The sequence below is a fragment of the Mytilus trossulus genome, chromosome 4 (genome assembly GCF_036588685.1).
Source record: "Mytilus trossulus isolate FHL-02 chromosome 4, PNRI_Mtr1.1.1.hap1, whole genome shotgun sequence".
NCBI lineage: Eukaryota > Metazoa > Mollusca > Bivalvia > Mytilida > Mytilidae > Mytilus > Mytilus trossulus.
Window position 1 is genome coordinate 58,970,902 of NC_086376.1, and position 26,896 is coordinate 58,997,797.

Here is a 26,896-nt window from a genome sequence, read left to right on the forward strand (position 1 = left end):
TTCTGAATTTACAGTGTGTTTAAAATGGTAAATGAATCTTTTTCCTTTACTTTGGAAAATTAAACTTACTTTTCCCTATATATAGGGTGAATGAGGTAGACTCCATCGTCATAAGTGCAAGAAACAAAATCTGTGTCTAGATTAGCTAATGTTCTGGCTGCATGGAGAGACAAGGTTAAGTCAGATGATGATATCCATCTCGATAGAATTGTAACCCATCCTGTAAAATAAAAAAAAGGTCTATGATCATTAGTTTGAATAATGTTTATTTTGTTTCAGATTTTGTCTAATGCTTAGTTCGTTTCTATGTGTTTACATTTTAATGTTGAGATTTTGTTTCGCTCAAATGTCCTGCGCCCTCAAGTTTACCTGGTTACAATTTCACAATAGAAATGGGATTACAGAAATTGAATGACCATTTAACAAAAATGAATAATTAGATCTTAAATGCGGAATAACAACTTAGAACGGATAATGGGTGACGGATTAAAAACATGTTCAACCAAATAAGTAATTCTTACATAATACGTAAAAATAGTTTGACGGATAAAATCTATATATTGTAAGTTTGTTCTGAGACAACTGCAAAACTTTTTTACATTTCAGTTTAATTGAAGAGTAAGTACATTTTTCAGTTTTATTGAATAGTTTAAAAAAATTTATTTAGTTTAAATTTGTTTCTCACCACGTTAATAAATTATTATTGTATATTGTATTGTTGACATTTTAATACTCGTTTTTCATTATTAATTAGTATAGTTTGTAATACTATGGTCTTCTATATAAGGAACTTTTATATTATTCTTACAAGATATAAAGTCTACTAATCTTTAATTGCGCGTAAACAGATTATCAGATAGATATTAATAGTATTGCATTCAGTTGCACAATAAAAAAAATCATCCATGTTAGGCTTTTCTAATTTCTTTAATGGCTTTAAAAGGCCGCCGAAAAATTGCTAATTTGCCAGCTCTGATTAAAATATCTAAGCCAGAAAATAGCATACCTATAGAAATGACTATTTTACCAGCATCGGCAATATAAAGTTAATTTGTATTTTGCCGGTTCCTTGTAAAGAGGGCGGATATTTATAACTTCTCAAGGAAACTGAGTATACCAAGATTGTCCCATGCATGTGTGCCAACTAGCATAAAAGAATCAAATGAGTTACTGATATTAAAAGTGAAATAAGAAAACAAATACAACTGAATGTTTGCGGTGCGATAGAACGGCGGACCAGTTTAAATATGACTTTGCTTTCAATTACTTACCTAGAGCCGGAAACATAAGCATATTTTTTTATATTTCAATCGTGAGCAAAATATTCACCTCACATTTTGCTGGAGTCGGTCAATGTACATTTGTATGGAAATATTAAAATATATGCTCGTTGTGAATGTCGTCTTGAAAGAAGATATTCAGTAAATCAGACAAAACGGTAGGTGCCGGAAAAATAACCACTGCCTTTTTTCAGAGACATATATGTGTATATATGTTTCTGCTTTTTTTTATATTTTTATTTTTTTATTAAATAAACTGTCCTAAAACTTGAATCCAAGCGACAACGACTTTGACATGAGGAGGTGTAGGAGGGGTCCTGATATTCAAATCTCGAGGTTCTGAATTTAAATAAATTTTATAAATCTTTAAATCCCGAAATATAAAAAAAAAGAAACTCTCGGTTCTTAAAAGGGTCAATCCCGAAATCCTGAGCTTAAAAACACCCGATCCCGAAGTCCCGATAAAGGTCCTATTCCCCTCACACATGATCATACCTAGGACTATTATACTATATAGACTATATAATAGTCCCAGAGATTACACATAATGATATCAGATTCTCATCTCAGATTGATTGATTGTTGGTTGCTTAACGTCCAGTGGCAGTGGCAAATATTTCATGCATATTCGGGACGATCTCATCTCAGATCAATAGAACTGTAAAACCATATTTTTTTCTTCTTTCAAAATTAAAAATCTAAGCTCTTAAATTATTATTTGATTATTTGATTTTAAATTTTTTTTAGAGGTTAATTTCAGAAAATAATTCTAACCTTTCCTATATTTACATAGACCAATTTTTAAAGAAAGTAAAAACAAAATCCGTTCAGGTCATTAGTTTCACCCAAAATTGTAGTCACGTGACATTGACATCCGGTTTCATACTAAAAATTTACCAAAATGTTGTGGCTTAGTAAAGAACGTAAACTGGTACTGTAAGTATGATACACTCACTTGATATGTTTTCGTTTAGAAAATCATCAGTTTTTTCTTTGCACCATTCAGATACTCTCGGTATGCTTCTGCTTCTGACTAACCATAATCTATATATCAGACCGGAGTAATCTGGAACTACAAGTCTCAGGGGCTCCTGCAGATGTTTTACTTCCAGTGGAAGTCGCTATCCATAATCCTACACAAGTGATATCCTATATAGAAAAACGACCGTCATTGAAAGTAAATCCTCAACCAACCCTTTAAATTGAACCGTTGTCATGACCTGTTGACTGGAAGGCTATAATTTCTCATTGTTGACGTTGTTAGTGTTGTAGACCTGGAGATAATATGAGGCAGGCATAACCTGTGAATGGGGACGAAGTCTGTATGTATTTTTTTTAAAATTCAATCATGTTGATAAAAGAAACCGAAATACTGTACGTGATGTTCCCGATTTTGGTTCTGTTGTTAGGGAATTAGCTGTGACGTTCTTTCAGTTATGACGTCATATTTGATGTAAACAAAAGAAACGCTTTGATCAGGTAACGTTTTTTCATATTAAACAATTATTAAAATTGAATTTGTATTGAAATCCAATCTTATATTTTACTTGACTGATAAATATTAAAAAAAAGTCTGATGTAAACAAGACAGATTTCTGCACAAATGCGGGAAAACCGGAACAGGAACTAGATCTGAAAAAAAAAGTTAACAATTTTGAGTTCATTAGTACAATGAAAAATTCAGGAAATTTTCCCCGATTTTTTTTTTTTTTTTTATTATTGATTTTTCTACCGTAATTGGGGACTTCGTCCCCATATAAAGGTAGTCTACATACCGGATTGCCAACTTTTCAAAATGCCCATGGGGGTTTTGCATGCAAGATGGCTGTCATAGTCCTAAAAAACTTCAAGGGCGCCTGCAAATACATTTTGATGTTGTTTTTTGGCTTCTTCATACTTTTATAAGCCGAAAGTCATTGTAAAATTAATTATTTTGTTAAAATTGTGGACAAAAATTGCTCTTTCAAATTTTTAATTTGGAAGCCTCCATGGGGCTTATCCCCCGCAAATAGTGACAGTTGGCAGGTATGAGTCTAACTAGTTGAGTTAGGGAAGATCTTTTTTGGCTCAATTGGTTAGAGCGCTGGGCCTTTAGATCCCGAAATTGAGGGTTCCCGCTGGTACCATCCATGGATTTTCACAATAATGGCGCTGCGAGCATATGCTACTGGTACAAAAATTGTATATAGAATATTGCCTGGCAGTGAGTAGTCCGAGATTACTCTGACGTCCAACGGCTGTTTTGCCAGACAAACTGGAGCCGTGGGATGTCAGAGCTCGCCCCATATCAAAAAGTGGATATTTGCCCACCTAAAATAGATGCGCTGCTTCTTCACTTCTGGAGCCGACTGAGGGCCTTGGAATTATATAAATCGGGCTTCAATCTCTTCATTTTTCGTTTATCTCTTCATTTATGTAAGTTTCACCTACCTGCCAAACTTTTTTTTTCTCTATATTTTAACATTTTTCACAGAGACCCATGATTTCTGCATTTTGCCTTTCATTTTACCCTCAAGCTTTTTATGCTAAATAAATATAATCATGGATGTATACATGTATGATTATTTATATTTGTGATTTTCTTTAATTTTTATACGACCGCAAATTTTGAAAAAAATTTCGTCGTATATTGCTATCACGTTGTCGTCGTCGTCGTCGTCGTCGTCGTCGTCGTCGTCGTCGTCCGAATACTTTTAGTTTTCGCACTCTAACTTTAGTAAAAGTGAATAGAAATCTATGAAATTTTAACACAAGGTTTATGACCATAAAAGGAAGGCTGGTATTGATTTTGGGAGTTTTGGTCCCAACATTTTAGGAATAAGGGGCCAAAAAGGGCCCAAATAAGCATTTTCTTGGTTTTCGCACTATAACTTTAGTTTAAGTCAATAGAAATCTATGAAATTTTGACACAAGGTTTATGACCACAAAAGAAAGGTTGGGATTGATTTTGGGAGTATTGGTTTCAACAGTTTAGGAATTAGGGGCCAAAAAAGGGCCCCAATAAGCATTATTCTTGGTTTTTTGCACAATAACTTTAGTTAAAGTAAATAGAAATGAATGAAATTTAAACACAATGTTTATGACCACAAAAGGAAGGTTGGTATTGATTTTGGGGGTTTCGGTCCCAACAGTTTAGGAATAAGGGGCCAAAAAGGGACCCAAATAAGCATTTTTCTTGGTTTTCGCACCATAGCGTTAGTATAAGTAAATAGAAATCTATGAAATTTAAACACAAGGTTTATGACTATTAAAGGAAGGTTGGTATTGATTTTGGGAGTTTTGGTCCCAACAGTTAAGGAAAAAGGGGCCCAAAGGGTCCAAAATTAAACTTTGTTTGATTTCATCAAAATTGAATAATTGGGGTTCTTTAATATGCCGAATCTAACTGTGTATGTAGATTCTTAATGTTTGGTCCCCTTTTTAAATTGGTCTACATTAAGGTCCAAAGGGTCCAAAATTAAACTTAGTTTGATTTTAACAAAAATTGAAACCTTTGGGTTCTTTGATATGCTGAATCTAAAAATGTACTTAGATTTTTGATTATTGGCCCAGTTTTCAAGTTGGCCCAAATCGAGGTCCAAAATTAAACATTGTTTGATTTCATCAAAAATTGAATAATTGGGGTTCTTTGATATGCCAAATCAAACTGTGTATGTAGATTCTTAATTTTTGGTCCAGTTTTAAAATTGGTCTTAATTAAAGTGCAAAGGGTCCAAAATTAAATTAAGTTTGATTTTATTAAAAATTAAATTCTTGGGCCTCTTTGATATGCTGAATCTAAACATGTACTTAGATTTTTGATTATGGGCCCAGTTTTCAAGTTGGTCCAAATCAGGATCTAAAATTATTATATTAAGTATTGTGCAATAGCAAGTCTTTTCAATTGCACAGTATTGTGCAATGGCAAGAAATATCTAATTTCACAATATTGTGAAATAGCAAATTTTTTTTTAATTAAGAGTTATCTTTCTTTGTCCAGTATAGTAAGCAAGAAATATCTGCAATAATTTTTTTTAATTGGAGTTCTCTTTCTTTGTCCAGAATCAACTTAAATCTTTGTTATATACAATATACAATGTATATTCACTTTTTACTACCAACTGATAAATTTAAATAATCTTTACCATTCAGTGATAACAAGCAGTTTTTTTACATCTTAATATTTTATGATGTATTTAAATGAGTAGTAATTGTTGCAAACTCCATTAGAATATTTTAATTGAAATTAGTTTTGGAATAAGGAAAAGGGGGATGTGATTAAAAAATTGGGTTCAATTTTTCTCATTTGAAATTTCATAAATAAAAAGAAGATTTCTTCAAACATTTTTTTGAGAGGATTAATATTCAACAGCATAGTGAATTGCTCTAAGAGAAAACAAAAAAATTAAGTTCATTTGAATACATTCATTCTGTGTCAGAAACCTATGCTGTGTCAACTATTTAATCACAATCCAAATTTAGAGCGGAATCCAGCTTGAATGTTGTGTCCATACTTGCCCCAACCGTTCAGGGTTCAACCTCTGCGGTCGTATAAAGCTACGCCCTGCGGAGCATCTGGTTGTAACATGTATACTGATTTTTCTTATCCAAATGTCACCTTTAAAACAAAGAATCCAAGATTCATATGTTTTGGTATATTTTAATGTTCTACTTTGAGCAATTTTATTCAACATGCTCAAGTCACACTGTGCTGTAAAGTAGCTTTGCAGGTACTAATATAAGCAAAACTGTCAACTGATGATAGTGTAATTCACACCTGCATGACAACTTGTTAATTAACCCAGCAGGTAGGAAGATTAAATTGTCTTGAGTCAGTAGTTTGTGGCCAATAATAAAAGTCTGAAATCTAAAGCTATACAGACTTAAAGGATCATCTGATGCCACAGATTTTTTTCACTTTTCATGCAGCACATTTATGGCTCACCGGCCAACATGGCTAAAAGTGAGGTTTTCTTATCACTTGGCGTCCTGCGTCTGTCTTCCGTTAACTTAAAAAAAAATCTTTTCCTCTGAAACCACTGGGCCAATCATCATTGGGGTATCTAGTTTTACAAATGTGTCTGGTGACCTCACCAACTAACCAAGATGGCCACCATGGCGAAAATAGAACATAGGTTTAAAATTTAGATTTTGGCTTATATCTCTGAAACAAAATTTAAAGCATTAAAGGAAAATCTGACAATAAGTAAAATTGTTTATCAGGTCAAGGTCTATCTGACGTGAAATTTTTAGATGAATGGGACAACCCATTGTTTTGAGTTGCTACCCCATAATTGGGAATTTTTCCATTTTTGGTGGTTACATGTATCTTGTTTTGTCATGAATCCATCTGTGTCCTTTGTTTAAAATGCCCAAAGACCAAGGTGAGCAACACAGGCTCTTTAGAGCCTCTAGTTTGTATTGTTGATGGATGGCATCACTACTTTATTGGTGCTTTTAAAAATCACATTCATTTTTGTGCTGAAACTGCATTTAGTAATAAGCTACATGTGTACATGTTTAATTTAGGATATATATACAATGTATCTGTAATGTATTTTAAGATTGTCTGAAGTACAATGTATAATAAGTATTACATAGATTTTAATGTCACAAATTGAGTTTGTAGCAGAGTGACTACTTGTCTTTTGCACCTACAATCACCACTATGCCATAAATGCATATCTTTAACATCAGACATTTTAAGACACTGAAAGGAGGTTTTCATGTAAATATATAGCTATTTAATGTTTTGAAAGAGTGGGCCCAGCTCTTCAAAAATTGATAGAATAATGTTAGAAAAGGTTGAATATTTACATGTATTTCTAAACGAAAAAGTGTATCAAGTATGTCATGTATACGTATGGTATGTAAAACAAGATAAATTGAGAAATTTTATAGCCATTTTTTATTTTAAACATGTTTTTTACATAAATAAGGCTGTTAGTTTTCTCGTTTGCATTGTTTTACATTGTCTTATAGGGGCCTTTTATAGCTGACTATGCAGTATGGGCTTTGCTCATTGTTGAAGGCGGAACAGTGACCTATAGTTGTTAATGTTTGTGTCATTTTGGTCTTTAGTGGATAGTTGTCTCATTGGCAATCATACCACATCTTCTTTTTTATATAGTTGTTGCTATGGTTCAGTAGAATGTATTTTTCTATTCACAAATATTTGCTTAAAAATAAAATCAAGGCATTTTTTATCCTTCTCCTTTGTCATCAATTAAGGGGTATAAGATATAGAAATTAGGGTTTGGCATTTACAGGACCAAATTGATGATTCAAGGAATAATTCCTTCGTGTCATGCTCTATGCTCATTTTAACATGGGTAGGCATAATATTTGTCGATATTTTACACTGAGCGTTAGCGAAAGATAGTACAGAAAATATTTTTACATTACATGTCCCATCAGTCCTGTGCTAATTTTGACTCCTGGATGGCTGGAATAGGAGTCTATAGGTAGAGTCTGTAGGACAAATATTATCAAGACAAGTGTGATTAACAAATTGGTATCTTCATTTTATATCCAGATCAAGTTTATCTGCATGTCCATGTTATTGTTATATTATAACCTTGGTTCATGTTTTGTAGATAAAATTAAATGAAAATTAACTTGAAGCTTATTAACTCCAGGCTGTCATATCTATCTAATTATAAACATGAATTTCATTGACCTAGAATGGTTAATAAGCTACATTGGGATATTCATTCAAACATTGATCACTTGTGTTCATTGATCTCCGGTAAGTACAGGATTTAAATGATAATATAATGGTGTGACAACATAAGATAAATATTTTTTAATAATACCTAGCGAGACTATTGTTATAAAATATTGAAACAATTTTTGGTTTTATTAAATTTTTAACTTAATTTCTAATTTAAAAGAGTTGTAAAAATTGACAACATACATCTCGTCTATACATGTACATGTATATAGATAATAGTTGACCATGTCATTAATGACCAATACTGACCTGTGGTCATTTTCTCAATCTATTTTCATTCTTTATACATTTAATAAAATTTAGAAAAATATAACCATTAAAATAGAAAGGCATCATTTCAAATTTAACTTTGTCTATTATTTGTCTTTTAAGTTTTTGTGTGTTATTTGGCATTCATTGTCTACTAAAAAAATGACTAATGACAAAATATACTTGAGCATCTTCTTTTATGACATGAAAGACTAGAAAACAGCTGACTCAGTAATGATGTTTTTAATTTATAATGATGTGGTAAATATTAAAAATTGTAATGTATCTAGAGTATACTATTCGACCTTCATTCCATTTCTATATAAATAGAATAAACCATTGGTAATGTTTTGAATTCAAATCTGATGGCTGAACACTGTGCAACAAAAAATGCATATATAATGCATATATCTCATCTCCCAATGTTTCCTTTACAAGCATCGGATTCGATGGATAAAATATACAAATTAATTCTTTAACCACAAATTTGAATAATAACCTACTTATATATGCACATGTACATAATTAAAATTAAAATTATAAAACTTTGTTCTATATATAGTTTGTGGCAAAGTGTAATGTTTTGATTTGATTATTTTCTTTTTCAAACTACAATGTGCATGTACATATATTTATTGTATACATATTTCACACATAGAAATGGATTTTAATTAAAACAAATTAATATGTGTGCCTTCATTAATGGGTCAGAGTCCTTTTAAAAATAAAATATGGTTATAAAAATCAATATTACAGAGTAAATATTTGATGAGAAAATGGAATTAAATCTGACACAAAGACAGAAAACGTAAAAAAAATTCTGCAATTTCAAAAGACTAAAAATTGAAATGAAACAAATGCACTTTTATAAAAAACATAGACAAATCAATCTTTTTCCATTTTTTATTTTTATGCCCCACCTACGATAGTAATGCCCCACCTACGATAGTAATGCCCCACCTACGATAGTAGAGGGGCATTATGTTTTCTGGCCTGTGCCTCCGTTCGTCTGTCTGTGCGTTGTTCGCTTCAGGTTAAAGTTTTTGGTCAAGGTAGTTTTTAAAGAAGTTGTAGTCCAATCAACTTGAAACTTAGTACACATTTTCCCCATGATATGATCTTTCTAATTTTAATGCCAAATTATAGTTTTGACCCCAATTTTATGGTCCACTGAACATAGAAAATGATACTGTGAAGTTCAGGTTCAAGTTTTTGGTCAAGGTAGTTTTTGATGAAGTTAAAGTCCAATCAACTTAAAACTTAGTACACATGTTTCCTATGATATGATCTTTCTAATTTTAATTCAAAATTTAAGTTTTGACCCCAATTTCACAGTCTACTGAACATAGAAAATGATAGTGCGAGTGGGGCATCTGTGTACTATGGACACATTCTTGTTTTTTGGGACATCGAAATCTTTCTATATGAAAATGCCATATATATAATATAAGTTTTTCAAAATGTGTTCTGTTTCTGTAGGGCATTTAGGGTGATGGCAAAAGAGTGAAATATGAGTAATTGATAAATGTGACTTCAAAAAAATTTTAAATGTGTTTTTATGCTAATGTATGCTATTTTTTGGTATCCCAAGTGTATTATTCATGCAAATTGGTAAAAAAATCTATTTATATAAGCTATAACTTCATTTTTCCTTCATCATAAACTTTGCCCTCTTGTTATTGGTACACATATCTCCCTCAACAAACCTTATTTAAATTTCATAAATAGAATATAAACTTAAGTTGTTCTATTCATAATGTTTTTTTCTCAGAATTAAAACTACATTAACGTGGTATTCTTATCTATAATATATTTAATTCAATTCAATATTTTATTGGAAAGAGCACAGTAGAGGATCATCCAAATACAGTCAACAATAACATAAGATGTTGCTTATTTATGCTTAAGAAAAAGCAACCTAACATAAATTATTTTAATTTAAAATTTTGACAGAAAATACTAAAAATGAAGTTACACTTGACCTACATGTACATCATTTACGTGTACTTATAATTATTTGGAAAACTTAAACTATTTAGTTGAAAATATCATTTATTTTTGTATTAAATCTGGTGAAATGATGGACTGAAAGAATTGGATTGATATAATAATAATAATGAATGTACATACATCTGTATGCTACTTGGATATATATAAAATAAACAAGAAGAATTGCTTCTAGTGAAAGTTATGAGAATTTGATAGACCTTCATTATAAATCTGTAGTAAAACGACAAAGAGTTACATTGTAATGACCTGTTACCTGTGAATTACTAGCTTATTATGATTGACACCTTATAAAATACATAATAACAATTGTTCTATAAGGAATAAATGACATTATTTACAGTAGTGGGTGTTAGTCCCTGTATACAGGTGGTTTTTTGCTGGAGGTTACTGTTCAAATTGTCAGGATTGAAATTGCATTTTGTATATTTATTCACAAAACCTGATGGAAAAAGAGAAATTATAAAGTTTTGTACCATGGGTAGGTCATATTGTTTTTTTAAATTTTATTATATACCTAGCTATTAAGGTGTTATACCAACAAATCATGGTATGTCACATCCGGTTGTATACGAAAATAGGTTGAAAAAAAATATTCCCTTGAATTTGACAGTTGTAGATAATTTATCCTACATATTGTTGTTTGGCGCAAGACTCTTCTTTAAAACCAGAAGAGTCTTGCGCCAAACAAGTGGGAAAATTGAATTAGGTTCGACAAATAAGAAAATCACATTTTATTTGGTACTTGAAATATTTCAGATCTAACAGATCATTGAATCTTCCAAAAATATCAAAATTTGAGTTGCACATGACAATGCATGAGAATACATGTATATGTACCTGCATGGCCATCATGTTTAAGTTAGCAGATTTACACATTTGATCTTGTGTTTAAAAATATGAGACACTTATTATTTCTGTTTCAACATGACACCACATATCTCAAACCTAATATGGGAGGTCATACTTCATGCTAGATTTATTCAATTCAATTAAAAATTTTATTGGATCTTTATTGCCTTTACACATTATATTTATAGCCTGTGACACAACATACTGTAACATGTGTAACTAAATAAACTATTTTTGTTCAAAGTTTTTTTTATTTTATATGTATGGTGCAGTTATGTCAAATAAAATAAAATAAAATAACGAATGTAATACATGTGAAGATGTTTCTTTAAAGATACACATACAGACTTGGTAAGCTTCCTAATGATATTATGTATACTGTAGTTCTGCATTTGCATATCAAGGAATAGTACAAAATGTATTAGCACACTTTCTGGCAGGTCTACATGACCTGTAACTTTTAGAATTATCAAGAGGTGTTAGATTTTGGTAGACTATGTGGCCGTAATGAAAATACAACAACCTCTTTACCTGATCATGTTTACCATCAATCATTTGAAGTCTTTTAAGTACCCCTCGCCCAATAGTGGAGGGAACAATAAGTTTTACCCTTGTTCATCTCTGTCTGTTTGTATGTTTTTATATGTACATGGATCTGTGTCCCATGGACAGATTCCTAATCTATTTCTGATTATTTTGATCATTTCTGCAATTAACTTTTAACTTTAGGCATTGTTGCCGGTTTCAAAAATGTTCAGAAATTAATGTTGCCGTATGGTAGGTTTAAATTCAATTCAATGTTATTGTTCAATATCTCACCAAATGTTCATGTAGCTTGATGTAATACTGGTAGCTATATAAATGTATATAAGCCTTCATTTATTAAATGTATAAAACAAGTGTTCATGATTCAGTGTTGGTAACAAAAATAAATTGACATTGATAATGCACCTAAAAACTCTGATATTAAATACAATGTCTGAGGGCAGTATCAGTAGAAAGACATAGAAATCTTCATTAAAATTCAGCATATGGTATAAACATAAGCTCTGAGCTTTTTGCTAAACATAAGTCTTTTATCTTTATAAATCAGTTTAAATTGCAATGTTTTCTTTTACAGTTTTTTTTTAAAATTTTGCAACATATATATAAATATATGTTATACAGTACATGTACATGTATTTTAGAGTTATGTACTGTAAAAATACTTATACTTTTATGTATGTATATATATATGAGATTAATTATTAATGAACAATTGATATTCCTAATAGTTTATAGACATTAATGCTTACTAGTATATCATATTCTTAGTGAATTACATGCCATTTGATACAGTGTAAAATTGATATACCTATATATGTATGTGTAAATAATTGATTTTGTTCTATTACAGATAATTATTGGCCATGAAAATTAAAAAAGAGATGGCAGCAGCTATTGTAGCATGTAGGATATATATCACTTGAAGATAAAATGACAGTTTTAATACGTAACTTTCAAGACATGATGATGGTGTAATGTATCAAAGACAGTCCCAGAAAATTAACTGTGATCATTTTCCTTAACATCAGGAAATGTTGAAATATTAAATAAATCTGTGATATAGAGATATCTGTGTTGAGATATCAGATTGGAGGTATATTTGTGGAGATATCTGTTTCGAGATATAGACATCAGTATAAAGGGCACTGTGATATTTTGCTTATACACATATCAAATCTTCGACGTAATGCCAACATTAACATCACCTTTAGACATGAGATTTCGTCCTGTGAGACTTATTAGATCTCTGTTTATGATAGTTTTAATACTATTTGTGTTTCTAAATCTTCACGTGTTGATGAACTTTGAACCTAACAATTCCGATGCCTATGATCGAACTTTATTATATAAGTTGCGTCACAGTAACAATTTAAAGGCTCATGTCCAAACTGACCGATCTCAGCTGCAGGACTCAGACGGTCCTGAGAACAGTTCTAAAGTAGAAGTATTAATACTGCCCAATCAGTACAATCAAACATTCGTTTCACGACACAATATACCAGAACATAACTTAACTCAAATAAAATTAGAAATTGACCGTCGAAATGCGGAACAATATGTCCACAATCTTCAAAAATATGGTCTGAGCTTAGGACCAGAAAGTGTTGTGATAGTTGTACAAGTACATGATAGAGCAAACTATTTAAAAATTTTATTAGACTCTTTACGGAAAGTGAAAGGAATTGAGAAGACGTTACTAATCTTCAGTCATGATGTTTTTTCCGAGCAGCTGAATTCCATTGTAGAAACAATTGACTTTTGTCCAGTAAGTATTGGTTACCCTGTGTTACATGTATCCATTATTATAATATGTATAAGGGGATTGTGAAGTATAGTTAAGTAAATGATGATGCATAGAAATCCCTACTGTATGACTGGTTTGGCTTGACGATAAGCCTATTGAACTTTGTGTTTTATAATGTTAGCATAGTCCCTCGCAATTAAAAATGAAATGCAAAAATATTTTTAAGAAAAGGTGGAGAAAATTGCTATGTTTTAAAAGAATATTTGAGTTGATTCCCTTCAAAAACAGGCTTTGAATAACTGAAGGTAACCATTTTAATGAATTAAATGCATGAAATGATACATGTATGACACATTTTTTTAAAACATTTTATTGGCACTGAACATTTAAAATGCATTTTTCTTTGTATGATTGTCTTTTGGCAGTGTTCACTCATCACTTTACTGAACATGCTGAAATAAAAAATCCAATTAAAAGATATTGATGCCACCACATTGATGTTAGTCATGTACTTTAACAGTCAGAGATAGTTTTACAGCCGTATGCTTTAGAAAGGGCATAGCTGTAAAGAGGATTAATGCCAAAGACATTTGATTTTAAAGGCACTAACTTCATTAAATGTCAGCAGTAATAAATCTTTATTATCCTGGGATCCTGCAATATAAAGTAGAAGTTTTCGCACCATTTTAAACAAGACTTCCCAAAGATGTGTGAAATTATTGATTGTGAATTAACAGAACTGTGCCATATTTCAACCTTCTTCCAAAACAGTTTGTCTTTTGTTGGGAATTTTCAGATAAAGAGACTTCTGATGAAAGTGAAAAATTGATATCATAATTTATAACACTGCTTATCAAAAATGGCATAATAAGGAATATATATTTGGTTACTCTAATTTATAATATTTTCATGATCTCATATCTTATTTTTATTCACTTTTAATCACAAACTGTGCACTTTAAGACTTGTTGGGTTATCTGTAATGTTTGTTTATAGCAAAATTAATTTGATTTCAATTTTAGTTAAAAAATTCTGAAAAATAAATAAATTTGTAGATAAAAGAAACATGAGAAAGAAGATGTGTTATGAGATTGCCAATGAGACAACTCCTTACAAAGACCAAATTAATGACACAGAAATTAATATAAACTACTGTAAACAAACTTATTTTCACAAGTGATTTATTTTTGAGACTTTTGCCAGTCGAAAAATATAGCAATTATAAATACATGTAGTCTAAATATAATTTAGATCTTTCCACATTTTACTGCATCAAGTAAAATTGAAAATTAAGAAATCACCATAAATTAGAATAGAAAGGGCTTAATGCAAAATAAAGTATCACTATCAGCAAAAATAAGTTGGTTTACAGTATTAAAAGTTACAGTTCAGCCTTCAAAAATGAGCAAAGCCCATACTGCATAGTCAGCTATAAAAGAACATATGTTTTTTCTGACTTGAAATGTTTTAGTTCTTACAGATGATTTTTAAATATACATAAATATAATTACTAGTGTTTGTAGCTTCAGGCCTTTGTTATACAATATTAATGTCATTTAAAATATATTGTTTTGATGTAATCAACTGTCATGACCATGAACCATAAGTAATATTTATTTTTTTCCTGACAATTCAAACTACATGTATCTTTCTTTTTATTTTTAAGAGGTTAAGTTGGTGACCTTCTGCTGTTGTTTTTTTATTTGGTCGTGTTGTTGTCTCTTTGACACATTCCCCATTTCCATTCTCAATTTTATATTTTGATAAATTTAATCTACTTTAAAATAAAACATAATATATTTATGTATGATGAGTATTTCATACACTTTTAAAGAAATAGAAATAAAGATGATTTGTAAACTGAATGTATACACACTTGAAACATACAGGCAAGATATCTGCCTTGATCATCGACCACAAATATTTAAATTTATTAAATGGTTAACCTCATATTTAACTCAAGTTAAAATGTGTGGTTATTTTTAAAGATTAAGAGACTAAGTGACTGAGGGGCATTATGTTTTCGGTCTTTGCATCTGTTCATTTGTCTGTTTATCCATTTCGACTGTCTGTCTGTTCCGTTGCGCTTCAGTTTAAAGTTTTTGGTCAAAGTAGTTTTTGATGAAGTTGAAGTCTTAATAACTTGAAACTTAGCACACATGTTCCCTATGGTATGATCTTTTTTCTATCATGTCTATATTAATATACCAAATTAGAGTTTTGACCCCAATTTCATGGTCCATTGAACATTTAAAATGATAGTGCAGATGGGCATCTGTATATATATACATGTATGTACCATCAGGGGCGGATCCAGCCATTTTAAAAGGGGGGGGGGGGGGGGTCCTAACCCAGGACAAAGGGGGTTCCAATTACATGTCCCCATTCAAATGCATTGATAATCCAAAAAAAAGTTCCAACCCCCTGAACCCCCCCCCTTTTTTTTAAAAGTAGAAAACGTAAGGAACTCTGTCTTTTTCTACTCACTTTTGTTTTGATCTGGTGTTATTGAAAAAGCCTATACATTTGTAGTTGTATGACATCAGAGGAGTGAGTTTATAACATTTATTTCACATGTGAAATTGTCAGTTTTAATTTCACTGGGAAATCATTGCATGTACATGTTATTCTTTGCAACTGATAATGTAACAAAAACTTGTAATTTAACATGTTTGATATATTAAACATGTTAAACTACAAGCAAAATTACCATATATTTACAAGATTTAATTTTTTTTATTACACTATTACATGAATATATTTATCATACATGTACATGTATACACTGGGTATACACATGACATGCATGATATAATAGTGCAAATTTAATAAGAAAATATAAGTTGTATTTTATATGATTTTGTTCCAATTGACTTAATTTAAACTTGACCTAAATATATATATATAGCCTTTAATATAGTCACTTTTTGCCCTGCTTCAATAGCTAATAGAGGTTTTATAAGTAAACTGAGATAAAGTGTACTTCAAACTGAGAAAACATAGCCTGCATGCAAAAACACCAAGCTAAATACATATTGAGCAATTTTGGATCAGCTTAAGTCTTCAACTAAAGACATGTGTAGTTTGCACATCTTGCATATGACAGGGTTCTCATTAAGGCAAGATCATGAATCTTGGACTCATTATAAGTAAGGCAAGTTTAGGGGTTCTCACTAAGCCTATATCATGTGTCCTGGACTCATTATTATCAAGGGGAGTCCATGAGTCCTGGGGCTCTCACTGAAGGTATGTCATTGAGTCCAGGGGGTTCTCTTTTAGACAAAATTGGCCGGGATTCATGAAAATCTGTACGTCTGGACTAATTATTCTAAAAATGGATGCGTCCAAAGATGCACGAGTGTTGTATGAGATATCATCATTATTATATATTATCTAAATTTAATGTCATTTTATGGCTCAATTGTGTCATGTATACTGAACTTTCCTCTTGACTTTTGATGTTGGATGGACAATGACAAGTCCCTGGACTCTCCTTCAAACATCCTTAGTAAAGTTACAGGTGACTATTTAAAAAAAATCTTAATTTAAGTGTTATTATTGTTGACCTACTACACATTGTAGTTACCATGGTTACAGTGCTCATGTTAAGTTGATCAATACATGATTTTGAGGGACCTTGTTCTTTAATTTATTGGGATCAGATCTTGAGAGCTGCATATTACAACATTGAACAACGAAGTAACATTATATATTGTTCAGCATGTTCAGGGGGTTTATCTCTTGAATTGGAACAATTGCATTGCAAATGATAATTAAATAATCAGAAAAATGAAAAAAGTACTATTAATATCTGTTTTTAATAATAATCATTACAGTCATTTTGACAGTGTTATTTACATCCAAATGGATTATTAATTGCAAATGATTGATGACAGCTGTGTTACATTAAAGTACAATATTCAATTGGTATAGTAATATTTGATAATGTTTTAAGTTTAATTTTGGGTTATATTGATGTATGAGCATTATAAATTACAAATTTTGATGTTGTTCTGAACTTCACACAGTTGTTCACATTTTTCATCTTGTTTAAATATTATATTTTTTCAATCAAAAAGGCAGGTGCGGTTGGGAGTACAGTCACCCACCCTCTGTTCCCCTCCCCTGAATCCATCACTGGATTTTAAAGGGACCTTATATATTTCAAAAAGATGTCTTCAACTTCTTATGCATACATGTATATATGTGTAAGCCAGCATCCTGTTTAAATTTAAGATCCACTTGTATTTAGTCATGATAGTAATTATACTAATTGTTGGTTGTATTATGACCAGTGGCAAGTATTCTACATATGTTATATGTAGATATATATAAATAGAATATGAAGTACAATTAATAAAATAATAATTAATATATATTTATTATCTTTAGATTCTCCTGGAAAGACTTTAGTAATCTAGTATTTAACATGTTGAAGTAAAGATACATGTAGTATGCTGTGGACAATTTAATATAGAATTAAAAAAAAAAGCTTAAATGCCCATGGCCAGTATATATGTATATTAAAATGAAAAAGATCATCATCAGAATGAAATTTTACAGTTTCATTATTTTTTTTGTATTACTGTCTTGACTACAGAAACAGCAGATTTGTATCCATTGTTTTCGTGGTTTTGCAGTTTATAAAAAAGTTTATTTATAATTTTGTCTATGTGAAGTGTACATGTTTAAATATTAATATTTGGCCCCTGGATTTGAAAAAAATGTAAATTTATTCAAGCCTTTCAAAATTATAATGCCATCATTAAAATATTTTTTTCTGCAGATGATATGATAAGTAATAGGAACAGGAAAGCTTATACTTTTTCAGATATTTGCTGATAAAATCATAGATTTTGTACTGAAATCCTGTCATTTTAATGGTTAATACTTGATGTGGAAGATAATTGATTATTATCAGATGTAAATATATGGATTTAGTTTAAAATATCCTTATTAATACATGTCTGTAACCCAAAGCTATATATACGTAGGGGTCCTGGTTGATATTTTATTCAGTATGAGTGTCAAGAAGTTTTCTAAGGCTAAATGATAGAAGTTTTAATACTTATAGTGTTGGACAAAAATGTCCGCAACTATTTTTCTATCTTGTATAACATGTATAATTACAATGATTATTTCTACAATTTGTAATATTTATGTTTGTGAACAGGAACTTAACAAGTTTTTATCTTTTTACAGGTAATGCAGATATTTTTCCCTGTCTCAGCTCAACTTCATCCCAAAGAGTTCCCTGGTGAACACCCTAATGATTGTCCCCGAAATGTCAAAAAAGATCAGTAAGATATTGCTTAGAAAACTTATTACTTATTGCACATGAAGCTTCACTTCATTGGGATTGTCCACGTAATGTCAAAAAAGATCAGTAAGATATTATGTAGAAAACTTATTACTTATTGCACATGAAGCTTTATTTCAAAATGAGTAGTCATTGACTAATGAAAGTGAAGTGTAGCTTCAAAATCCATTATAATCGATGGAGGTGTGTTACTTTTCAAATAGTTTACACTGAAATTTGTATGTAATAGTAAAATAAGTAGATATTAAGTGTTTGTAACTAATAAAAAAAGTAATTTGTGAAATATTAGAGTTTTGAACAAAAATTTATTTTAGATTTTAACACCCTGGATACATTATGTTTTATTAATGTTCCTAGCAACTGAAGTGTTAAATACATTTTGTACTATTAAAAAGAAGTTACAAACGCCAAACTTGTGCACGTAAAAACTACAAGTCAAAGCTTAAGAAAAACACAGAAACTATAACAGTCAATTCTGGTGCTTTAATAATGCAGAGCTTAGTAGAGGTACCAGTTCTGTTGCTTGGTTAAACATTGCATTCATTGTTGTCATAGTCAAGAAAAAGTTGATAGGATTGTGGCTTTGATAAGTGGATATGATTGTGGCTTTGATAAGTGGATAGGATTGTGGCTTTGATAAGTGGATAGATTGTGGCTTTGATAAGTGGATAGGATTGTGGCTTTGATAAGTGGATAGGATTGTGGCTTTGATAAGTGGATAGGATTGTGGCTTTGATAAGTGGATAGGATTGTGGCTTTGATAAGTGGATAGAATTGTGGCTTTGATAAGTGAATAGGATTGTGGCTTTGATAAGTGAATAGGATTGTGGCTTTGATAAGTGGATAGGATTGTGGCTTTGATAAGTGGATAGGATTGTGGCTTTGATAAGTGGATAGGATTGTGGCTTTGATAAGTGAATAGGATTGTGGCTTTGATAAGTGGATAGGATTGTGGCTTTGATAAGTGAATAGGATTGTGGCTTTGATAAGTTGATAGGATTGTGGCTTTGATAAGTGAATAGGATTGTGGCTTTGATAAGTGGATAGGATTGTGGCTTTGATAAGTGAATAGGATTGTGGCTTTGATAAATGAATACAATTGTGGTAACGATATGTTGATTTCAGCTATGATAATTAAGCACAATATTAAGTGGAACTTGTATACTAAAACAGCAGGTTCTTGATAATGCTGTCCTTAATATAAATCATGATTTTTATTCAGTTTAAATAAAGTTATATTGTTAGAATGTTCATCATTTGTTATTTATTTATATTGTGGGTATAACTTTTTGATGATAATTGCTTTTATTTTTTATTTCAGAGCTTTAAAAATAAAATGTAACAACGCAAACCATCCAGACAAGTATGGTCATTATAGAGAAGCCAAATACTGCCAAACAAAACATCATTGGTTCTGGAAAGTAAGTTCATACACTGCCAAACAAAACATGATTGGTTCTGGAAAGTAAGTTCATACATTGCCAGACAAAACATCATTGGTTCTTGAAAGTAAGTTCATACACTTCCAAACAAAACATCATTTGTTCTGGAAAGTAAGTTCATACACTGCAAAACAAAACATCATTGGTTCTGGAAAGTAAGTTCATACACTGCCAAGCAAAACATCATTGGTTCTGGAAAGTAAGTTCATACACTTCCAAACAAAACATCATTGGTTCTGGATAGTAAGTTCATACACTGCCAAACAAAACATCATTGGTTCTGGATAGTAAGTTCATAGTTCATACACTACCAAATAAAACATCATTGGTTCTAGAAAGCAAGTTCATAGTTCATACACTGCCAAATAAAACATCATTGGTTCTGAAAAGTAATTTCATCATTTATACACTGCCAAACAAAACATCATTGGTCCCACAATATTTGTCATTCATGGTTATTATTGTTATAATGAAGAAAATGGTTACCAAGTTCAGTTGGTTTTATATATATATTGTCCGAGTGTTTTTTGCAAAAGAGGTGCTATGTCTTTGTTACAGGACGCATGTTTTGCTACACAATAAAATAGGTAAATTCCTAAAACATTCTATTGTAAAAGTAACTTAACTGAAATATCTTCCTCTACATTTGAGTTGTCTCCCCTTATGTGGCAAAAATCAAGTATTCTGTTTGTTGTAATATACAACTACAAATATGATAAAAAAAAGTAATTTTCTATATTGAAATGAAAATTCTTACACATGAATTATCTACTACCTTCAAATTTTGCATATTTTATTAAAGATCTAGACCGATTGTTTCCTGGTATTTCAAAATCCAAGATGAAGGAAGACACTCTATCTACCTTAAAAAAAGAATTAACTTGATCATTTTTACTAGATTTTATCTGCTATTTGGTCAGGTTGTTGTCTCTTTGACACATTCCCCATTTCCATTCTTAATTTTGATTTTATTTGATATTTCTCCAATAATTGAAAGAATGTATTTCTTCAGAAAAGTAATAAGGGACAGCGGGAAGAATAGAAAGGGGCTCTATAGCCACATTTTCAAGGCTAGCTCAGACACTTTCTTTAACAACTCAAATTTTATAGTTATAAAATTCATTGAAAATATGATTAATATTATGACATTTTTAAATGAAATATCTTGTTTTATGCATACAAATACAGATAGAAAAAAAGGAGTGTCTTAATCATTAGATCAAAAACTAATACATTTGTATACTGTAATAGTTCAAGATGTTGCTTTTAAAGTCCCTTTTCTTGTTTAAAAATTGGACTAGTAAAACATGTTATATAACAGCTTGACATGTTAGGTTATAAAAAAATCACATGTTATGTTAATATTTTCTTCAATTAGTGATTTTTGTACTTTTTAGAACAGCTGTTCACAATGTAACTTGCTTCAACTTTAAACAATTTACCAGATTGAGGATTGTTGTCTTTCTCTTTCAATCAGTTTTATAAGATTGCTCAAAACTTTATTAATAAAAATTTTAAGTCTCAGTACATGACCATGTGGCATTGGTGTGATATTGACCACAGGGGTGGGGCTTGGGGAAGATGGTCACTTCCAATTATTAGGTGTAAAGGGGATGTGGCAAATATTTTGGTTATAATTTTTTCAGAACTTATTTAAAAATGACCCTTTTTAGCTCACCTGGCCTAAAAGGCCATATGAGCTTTTCTTATCACTTGGCGTCCGTCGTCGTCGTCGTGGTCGTCTGTCGTCGTTAACAATTTTTCAAACATCTTCTCCTCTGAAACTACTTAATGGATTTGGATGAAACTTAGCATGATTGTTCCTTAGATTATCCTGCACAAAGTGTGCGCTTCGATTTTTGATCCGTTAAAAAACATGGCCGCCGTTACTTAAAATAGAACATAGGGGTCAAATGCAGTTTTTGGCTTATATCTCAAAAACGAAAGCATTTAGAGCAAATCTGACATGGGGTAAAATGTTCATTAGGTCAAGATCTATCAGCCCAGAAATTTTCAGATGAATCAAACAAACCATTGTTGGGTTGCTGCCACTTAATTGGTAATTTTAAGGAAATTTTGCAGTTTTTGGTCATTATCTTGAATATTATTATAGATAAAGATAAACTGTAAACAGCAAAAATTATCAGCAAAGTAAGATCTACAAATAAGTCAATTTGACCAAAATTGTCAATTGACCTCTTAAGGAGTTATTGCCCTTTAAAGACTTTTTTCACAATTTGTTCATCATGTTGACTTACTTTAAAAAATCTTCGCCTTTGAAACTGCTGTATCAATTTCAGCCAAACTTAGGCTAAATGAGTTTCAGAGTTTCAGAGTATCTAGTATAAATTTTATATTTCATTTCCTTGTATGTCAAGAAACATAGCTCCTATGGCTAAAATAGAACATAGGAGAACATGATTTTTTTTTGGCTTTTGAAGAGAATAGGACGATTTAAAGAACATTTAAATAAATTGAAAAGCCAAAATAATCATTGATGAGAGATTAAACCAAAAAAATTCAGGTGAGCGATTCAGGCTCTTGAGAGCCTCTTGTTTTTATAGCTACCTTTATTAAAATGCATTTAAGTTTGATAATTTATGTTTATTTGATCTATATATCATATGTTATAAATATGCCATTCAGAATCTTAAATTATTTAAAGGTCAATTATGATTTCAAATTTAATCAATTCGTTTCACAGTTTGCCTTTCAAATAAACTCCCAACATGCCCAATGGAACCTTGAAATTTGTCTTGATTTGTATATAAGTGTAGGTCATTCTTTTATAGATATTTATATAACTATTGAAGTACCCTTCCATGATATTGTCAGTGAATCAGAAATAAAATGAATACTCTGTATTTATAAAGAAAGATGTGAAATAAATGTCAGTAATACAGAAACTCAATGACAAAGAATATATATCTAGAAGATAACATGTAGTCTCCAACTGTTTCAAACTTGGTCAGAAGGAATGTAAGCCTGGGCTTGTAAAATGTCTGTCTGTCCTGTAATACATGTATCTGGAAAAAATCTATTCTAAATTATCCAAGGTATTTAATTTATCATCCCTAGCCTGAAAGTAGATGCATACCAAGATTTAGTTTAAACAACTGTCGATTTCTATGTGTAAGTCAAGATATCCATAAGTCACCAGACTTTATACCAATATTTTTCATTGAGATTTCACTTTGCATGTAAAGGGTAGTTAATTTAATAATGTATCAACAGTGTGTAATAGGGCTTAGAGGGGATGCAATTTTCTTAAGCTAGCATTCTTTTTCCAAATATGTTTTACATTCAGGCATTATGTTTTATGCCCCACTTTAGGGCATAATGCTTTTTGGTCAGGGAATCTATTTGTTTGTACGTCTGTCTGTTTGTCCCTCTATTCCCCTTCAGGGTAAAGTTTTTGTTCAAGGTAGTTTTTGTTGAAATTGAAGTTCAATCAACTTGATAATAAATACATATGTTCCATATGATATAATTTTGATGCCAAATTACAGTTTTAACCCCAAATTCACGGTCAACTGTACATCAAAAATGATATTGTGAGTGGGACATCTGTGTTCTATGGACACATTCTTGTAATGAATTAAAAAAATAAAATACTAGTACTTGAAAAACTTGAAGGTTGATAGATTGAGAACATATCAGATATCCACCTGCATGTCATTGACAAACCAATTAAAAAGATATAAACTGGTTTAGGGTTTCCATCAGACATAATCAATTTTTCCATTTGAACTTACTATGATAGAAAACTATAGAAGCTTGATGTGGTCAGATTGTTGTCTCTTTGACACAGCCCCCAATTTTTTCTCTCAATTTTATTGACAATTTGTATGTGTCTATAGGAATATATTTCCAGTTATCACACTGTCTCTTTGACACAGACCCCATTTTCTTTCTCAATTTATTGATAATTTGTATGTGTTCATATACATATATTTCCAGTTATTTCATTGACTCTTTGACACATTCCCCATTTCCTTTCTCAATTTTATTGCTATAAATTTGTATGTGTTTATTTCCAGTTATTCCATGTATTTGACCAGCTGACCGTGATGAAGAACTACACAGGTCTGGTGTTATTATTGGAGGAAGATTATTATGTAGCACCAGATGTAATAACAATATTACAGATGATGAATCATTTAAAGAAAAAGTAAGAATCTGAATTATATGGTCGAATACAAATGAGAAAGAAAAAAGAGATATAGGATTTTTCAATAAAAAAAAATATCATATGGTAGAGTAGAAATGAGAAAGAAAAGAGAGAGATATAGGGTAAAGATTGGTAACACATGAAAACTCAAAACCACAAAACCAAGAAATCATCTAGAGGACTTTTTCATCTGTTATCAGCCCTTTGTTTAGGTTGTTGTCTTTTTGACATGTTCCCCATTTCAATTTTATTTACCAAAGACATTAGTCATTCTATATAATAAGCATTCAAAAAAAACCTCCAAAGATGCTGACTGAAAAAGGCAACTCGAGATTTGAATTCTATAAATTGATACACACAAATTTATTGCTATTTTCCAAAATTTCTGTTTAATCTTTTTGTGTGATAATTTTTTAGTTCAAACTACTCATAAGCCAACAGCATTGGTTGTTGCATAGGGAAAAAGGAATTCAACATATTACTTATGGTCAAGTCATAGTTTCTTTCTACATCCCATTTTAAGCCATTTCACGAATTTACAGTATTAAAAATGTGTTACATTTTAAAATTGTCATTGTTTGGACACTACAAACGTTCCATACAATTATTATGAGTTATTTTTTCCATTACTTTTACAGAGATAAGTGAGTATTTTATTGTACAAATTCATATTTCAAATGATACTATTCTCAGTAATATTTTTGTTCACTTCTTTCCAAAAACTTTAAAACTCCTGGACTATCTTCTGACTATTGTTGCTTAATATGTGTGTAATCCTGACAAAAACTTATTTTCTTATTCCTCATCTGTTGAGAATTTATTTATTAGCTGCTGTTTTATTTAAAAATCTTTAAATGCAAGTATATTCTTAAGGCATAAATATTTCCTCCTTTTTTTTTTTAAAGATTTCTAAAACAGTATATAGTGCAATAAACTTGTTTTTAGAGAGGAAAAAAAAATATGTAAAAAAAGTAAGTCTGTCCTTTAAAATAATTATTCATGAACCAGTAAGAGGGATATGTTATATAAACATGTAAAAATACATATTTCTCTGCTGTTTTATCATATCATGGTCAGAATCTCAGTAAGATTTTCTCTTATCCACTTAATATATTTTATGCAAATTTGTAATAATAAGAGTTTTCCTAACTAACATCACTATTATGATAAAGTTAAGGTAATAACCATAGGTTTAATGTTTGAGCTTATTATTTTATTGTGAAGGAAATTTAACTTTTCCCCAGAATCAGTTGCTGTTTACCTGGCCATTTTTATGCCCCACCTATGATAGTAGAGAGGCATTATGTTTTCTGGTCTGTGCGTCTGTTCCTCTGTCTGTTCGTTCGTCCGTCCGTCTGTTCGTTCGTCTGTCTGTTTTTTCGTCCGTCCATCTGTTCGTTCGTCTGTCTGTCCCGCTTTAGGTTAAAGTTTTTGGTCAAGGTAGTTTTTGATGAAGTTGAAGTCCAATCAACTTGAAACTTAGTACACATGTTCCTTATGATATGAGCTTTCTAATTTTAAAGCCAAATTAAACTTTTGACCCAAATTTCACAATCTACTGAACATAGAAAATGAAAGTGCATGTTTAAGGTTAAAGTTTTTGGTCAAGGTAGTTTTTGATGAAGTTGAAGTCTAATTAACTTGAAACTTAGTACACATGTTCCCTATGATATTATCTTTCTAATTTTAATGCCAAATTATATTTATTATCCAATTTCATGGTCCATTGAACATGGAAAATGATAGTGGGAGTGGGGCATCCGTGTTCTTTGGACACATTCTTGTTGCATAGAGAACTGCTCCATTAAATAAATACAATATGGGCGATTGTGTTTTTATATCTAGGAGTTTATTTCATGTATTTTTTGTTGTCAAATAAATTTATCAATAATTGTTTTAAAAAAAAGAGATTTGAAGTTCCCATCAATGAATTTCTCAAAGAACAAAAGCTTTTGTATTTTCAATGGACAAGTTCAATTGGCAAAATTCTAAATGTTCAGGTTAACAGCAACAGAATCTAGGGAAAGGAATTATTTCCTTCTCAGTTAAAGAAATAACATATTATCCCGGACAAATATTAACATCACTATTTTTACCACTTTGAGATTTGAAACAGGTATAATCTTTAAGCTTTTTGTTTAATATGAAAATAGAACGATCATAAATGAATTAATATGTAAATATTTTCAAATCACATTTATCAAATAATTGTGTTATATCAATGCATTTCAACTCTGATATTTAGTTAATACAATTTCTCAAAACATAGGTCATTATATAATTTGGAAGTCATACTCCTCTGCATATGAGTTTCCATTTCATGGTTGAAATGTATTTCTCACTTGGTTCTCTTGTCTCTCCTATATGTCTAGCTTACTGTGGGTTCATTACTATTTGTTGAATACCTTATTCCTTGTAATTTGTTGGTTAAGCTTAATGACAAATTTAAATGTTCGATGAATTAAAAAAATGTTCTATAAACTTGTATGGAGACTTGGGTAAAGCCACTACATTAAATATCAATGATTACTGTGGATTCATTAATATTCATGGGATACCAATTTTTGGTGTAT

At 30.7% G+C, this 26,896-nt stretch overlaps 1 protein-coding gene across 3 annotated transcripts in view; it reads left to right on the forward strand.

The window, feature by feature from the left end:
- The first annotated feature begins 503 nt into the window (after positions 1–503).
- Positions 504–26,896, forward strand: part of LOC134715639 (alpha-1,6-mannosyl-glycoprotein 2-beta-N-acetylglucosaminyltransferase-like) — a 36,691-nt gene continuing 10,298 nt past the window's right edge. Inside the window, exons 1-5 of one of the 3 annotated variants that reach the window (XM_063577962.1) lie at positions 504–618; positions 12,497–13,411; positions 18,593–18,690; positions 20,032–20,131; positions 24,193–24,323. In XM_063577962.1, the coding sequence (XP_063434032.1) occupies positions 12,833–13,411; positions 18,593–18,690; positions 20,032–20,131; positions 24,193–24,323 (908 nt within the window). In that variant the 5' untranslated portion in view covers positions 504–618; positions 12,497–12,832. Of the gene's footprint in view, positions 619–2,125; positions 2,217–10,590; positions 10,730–12,496; positions 13,412–18,592; positions 18,691–20,031; positions 20,132–24,192; positions 24,324–26,896 lie in introns of those variants that run through there. The other 2 variants (XM_063577960.1, XM_063577959.1) reach the window with 2 other exon arrangements.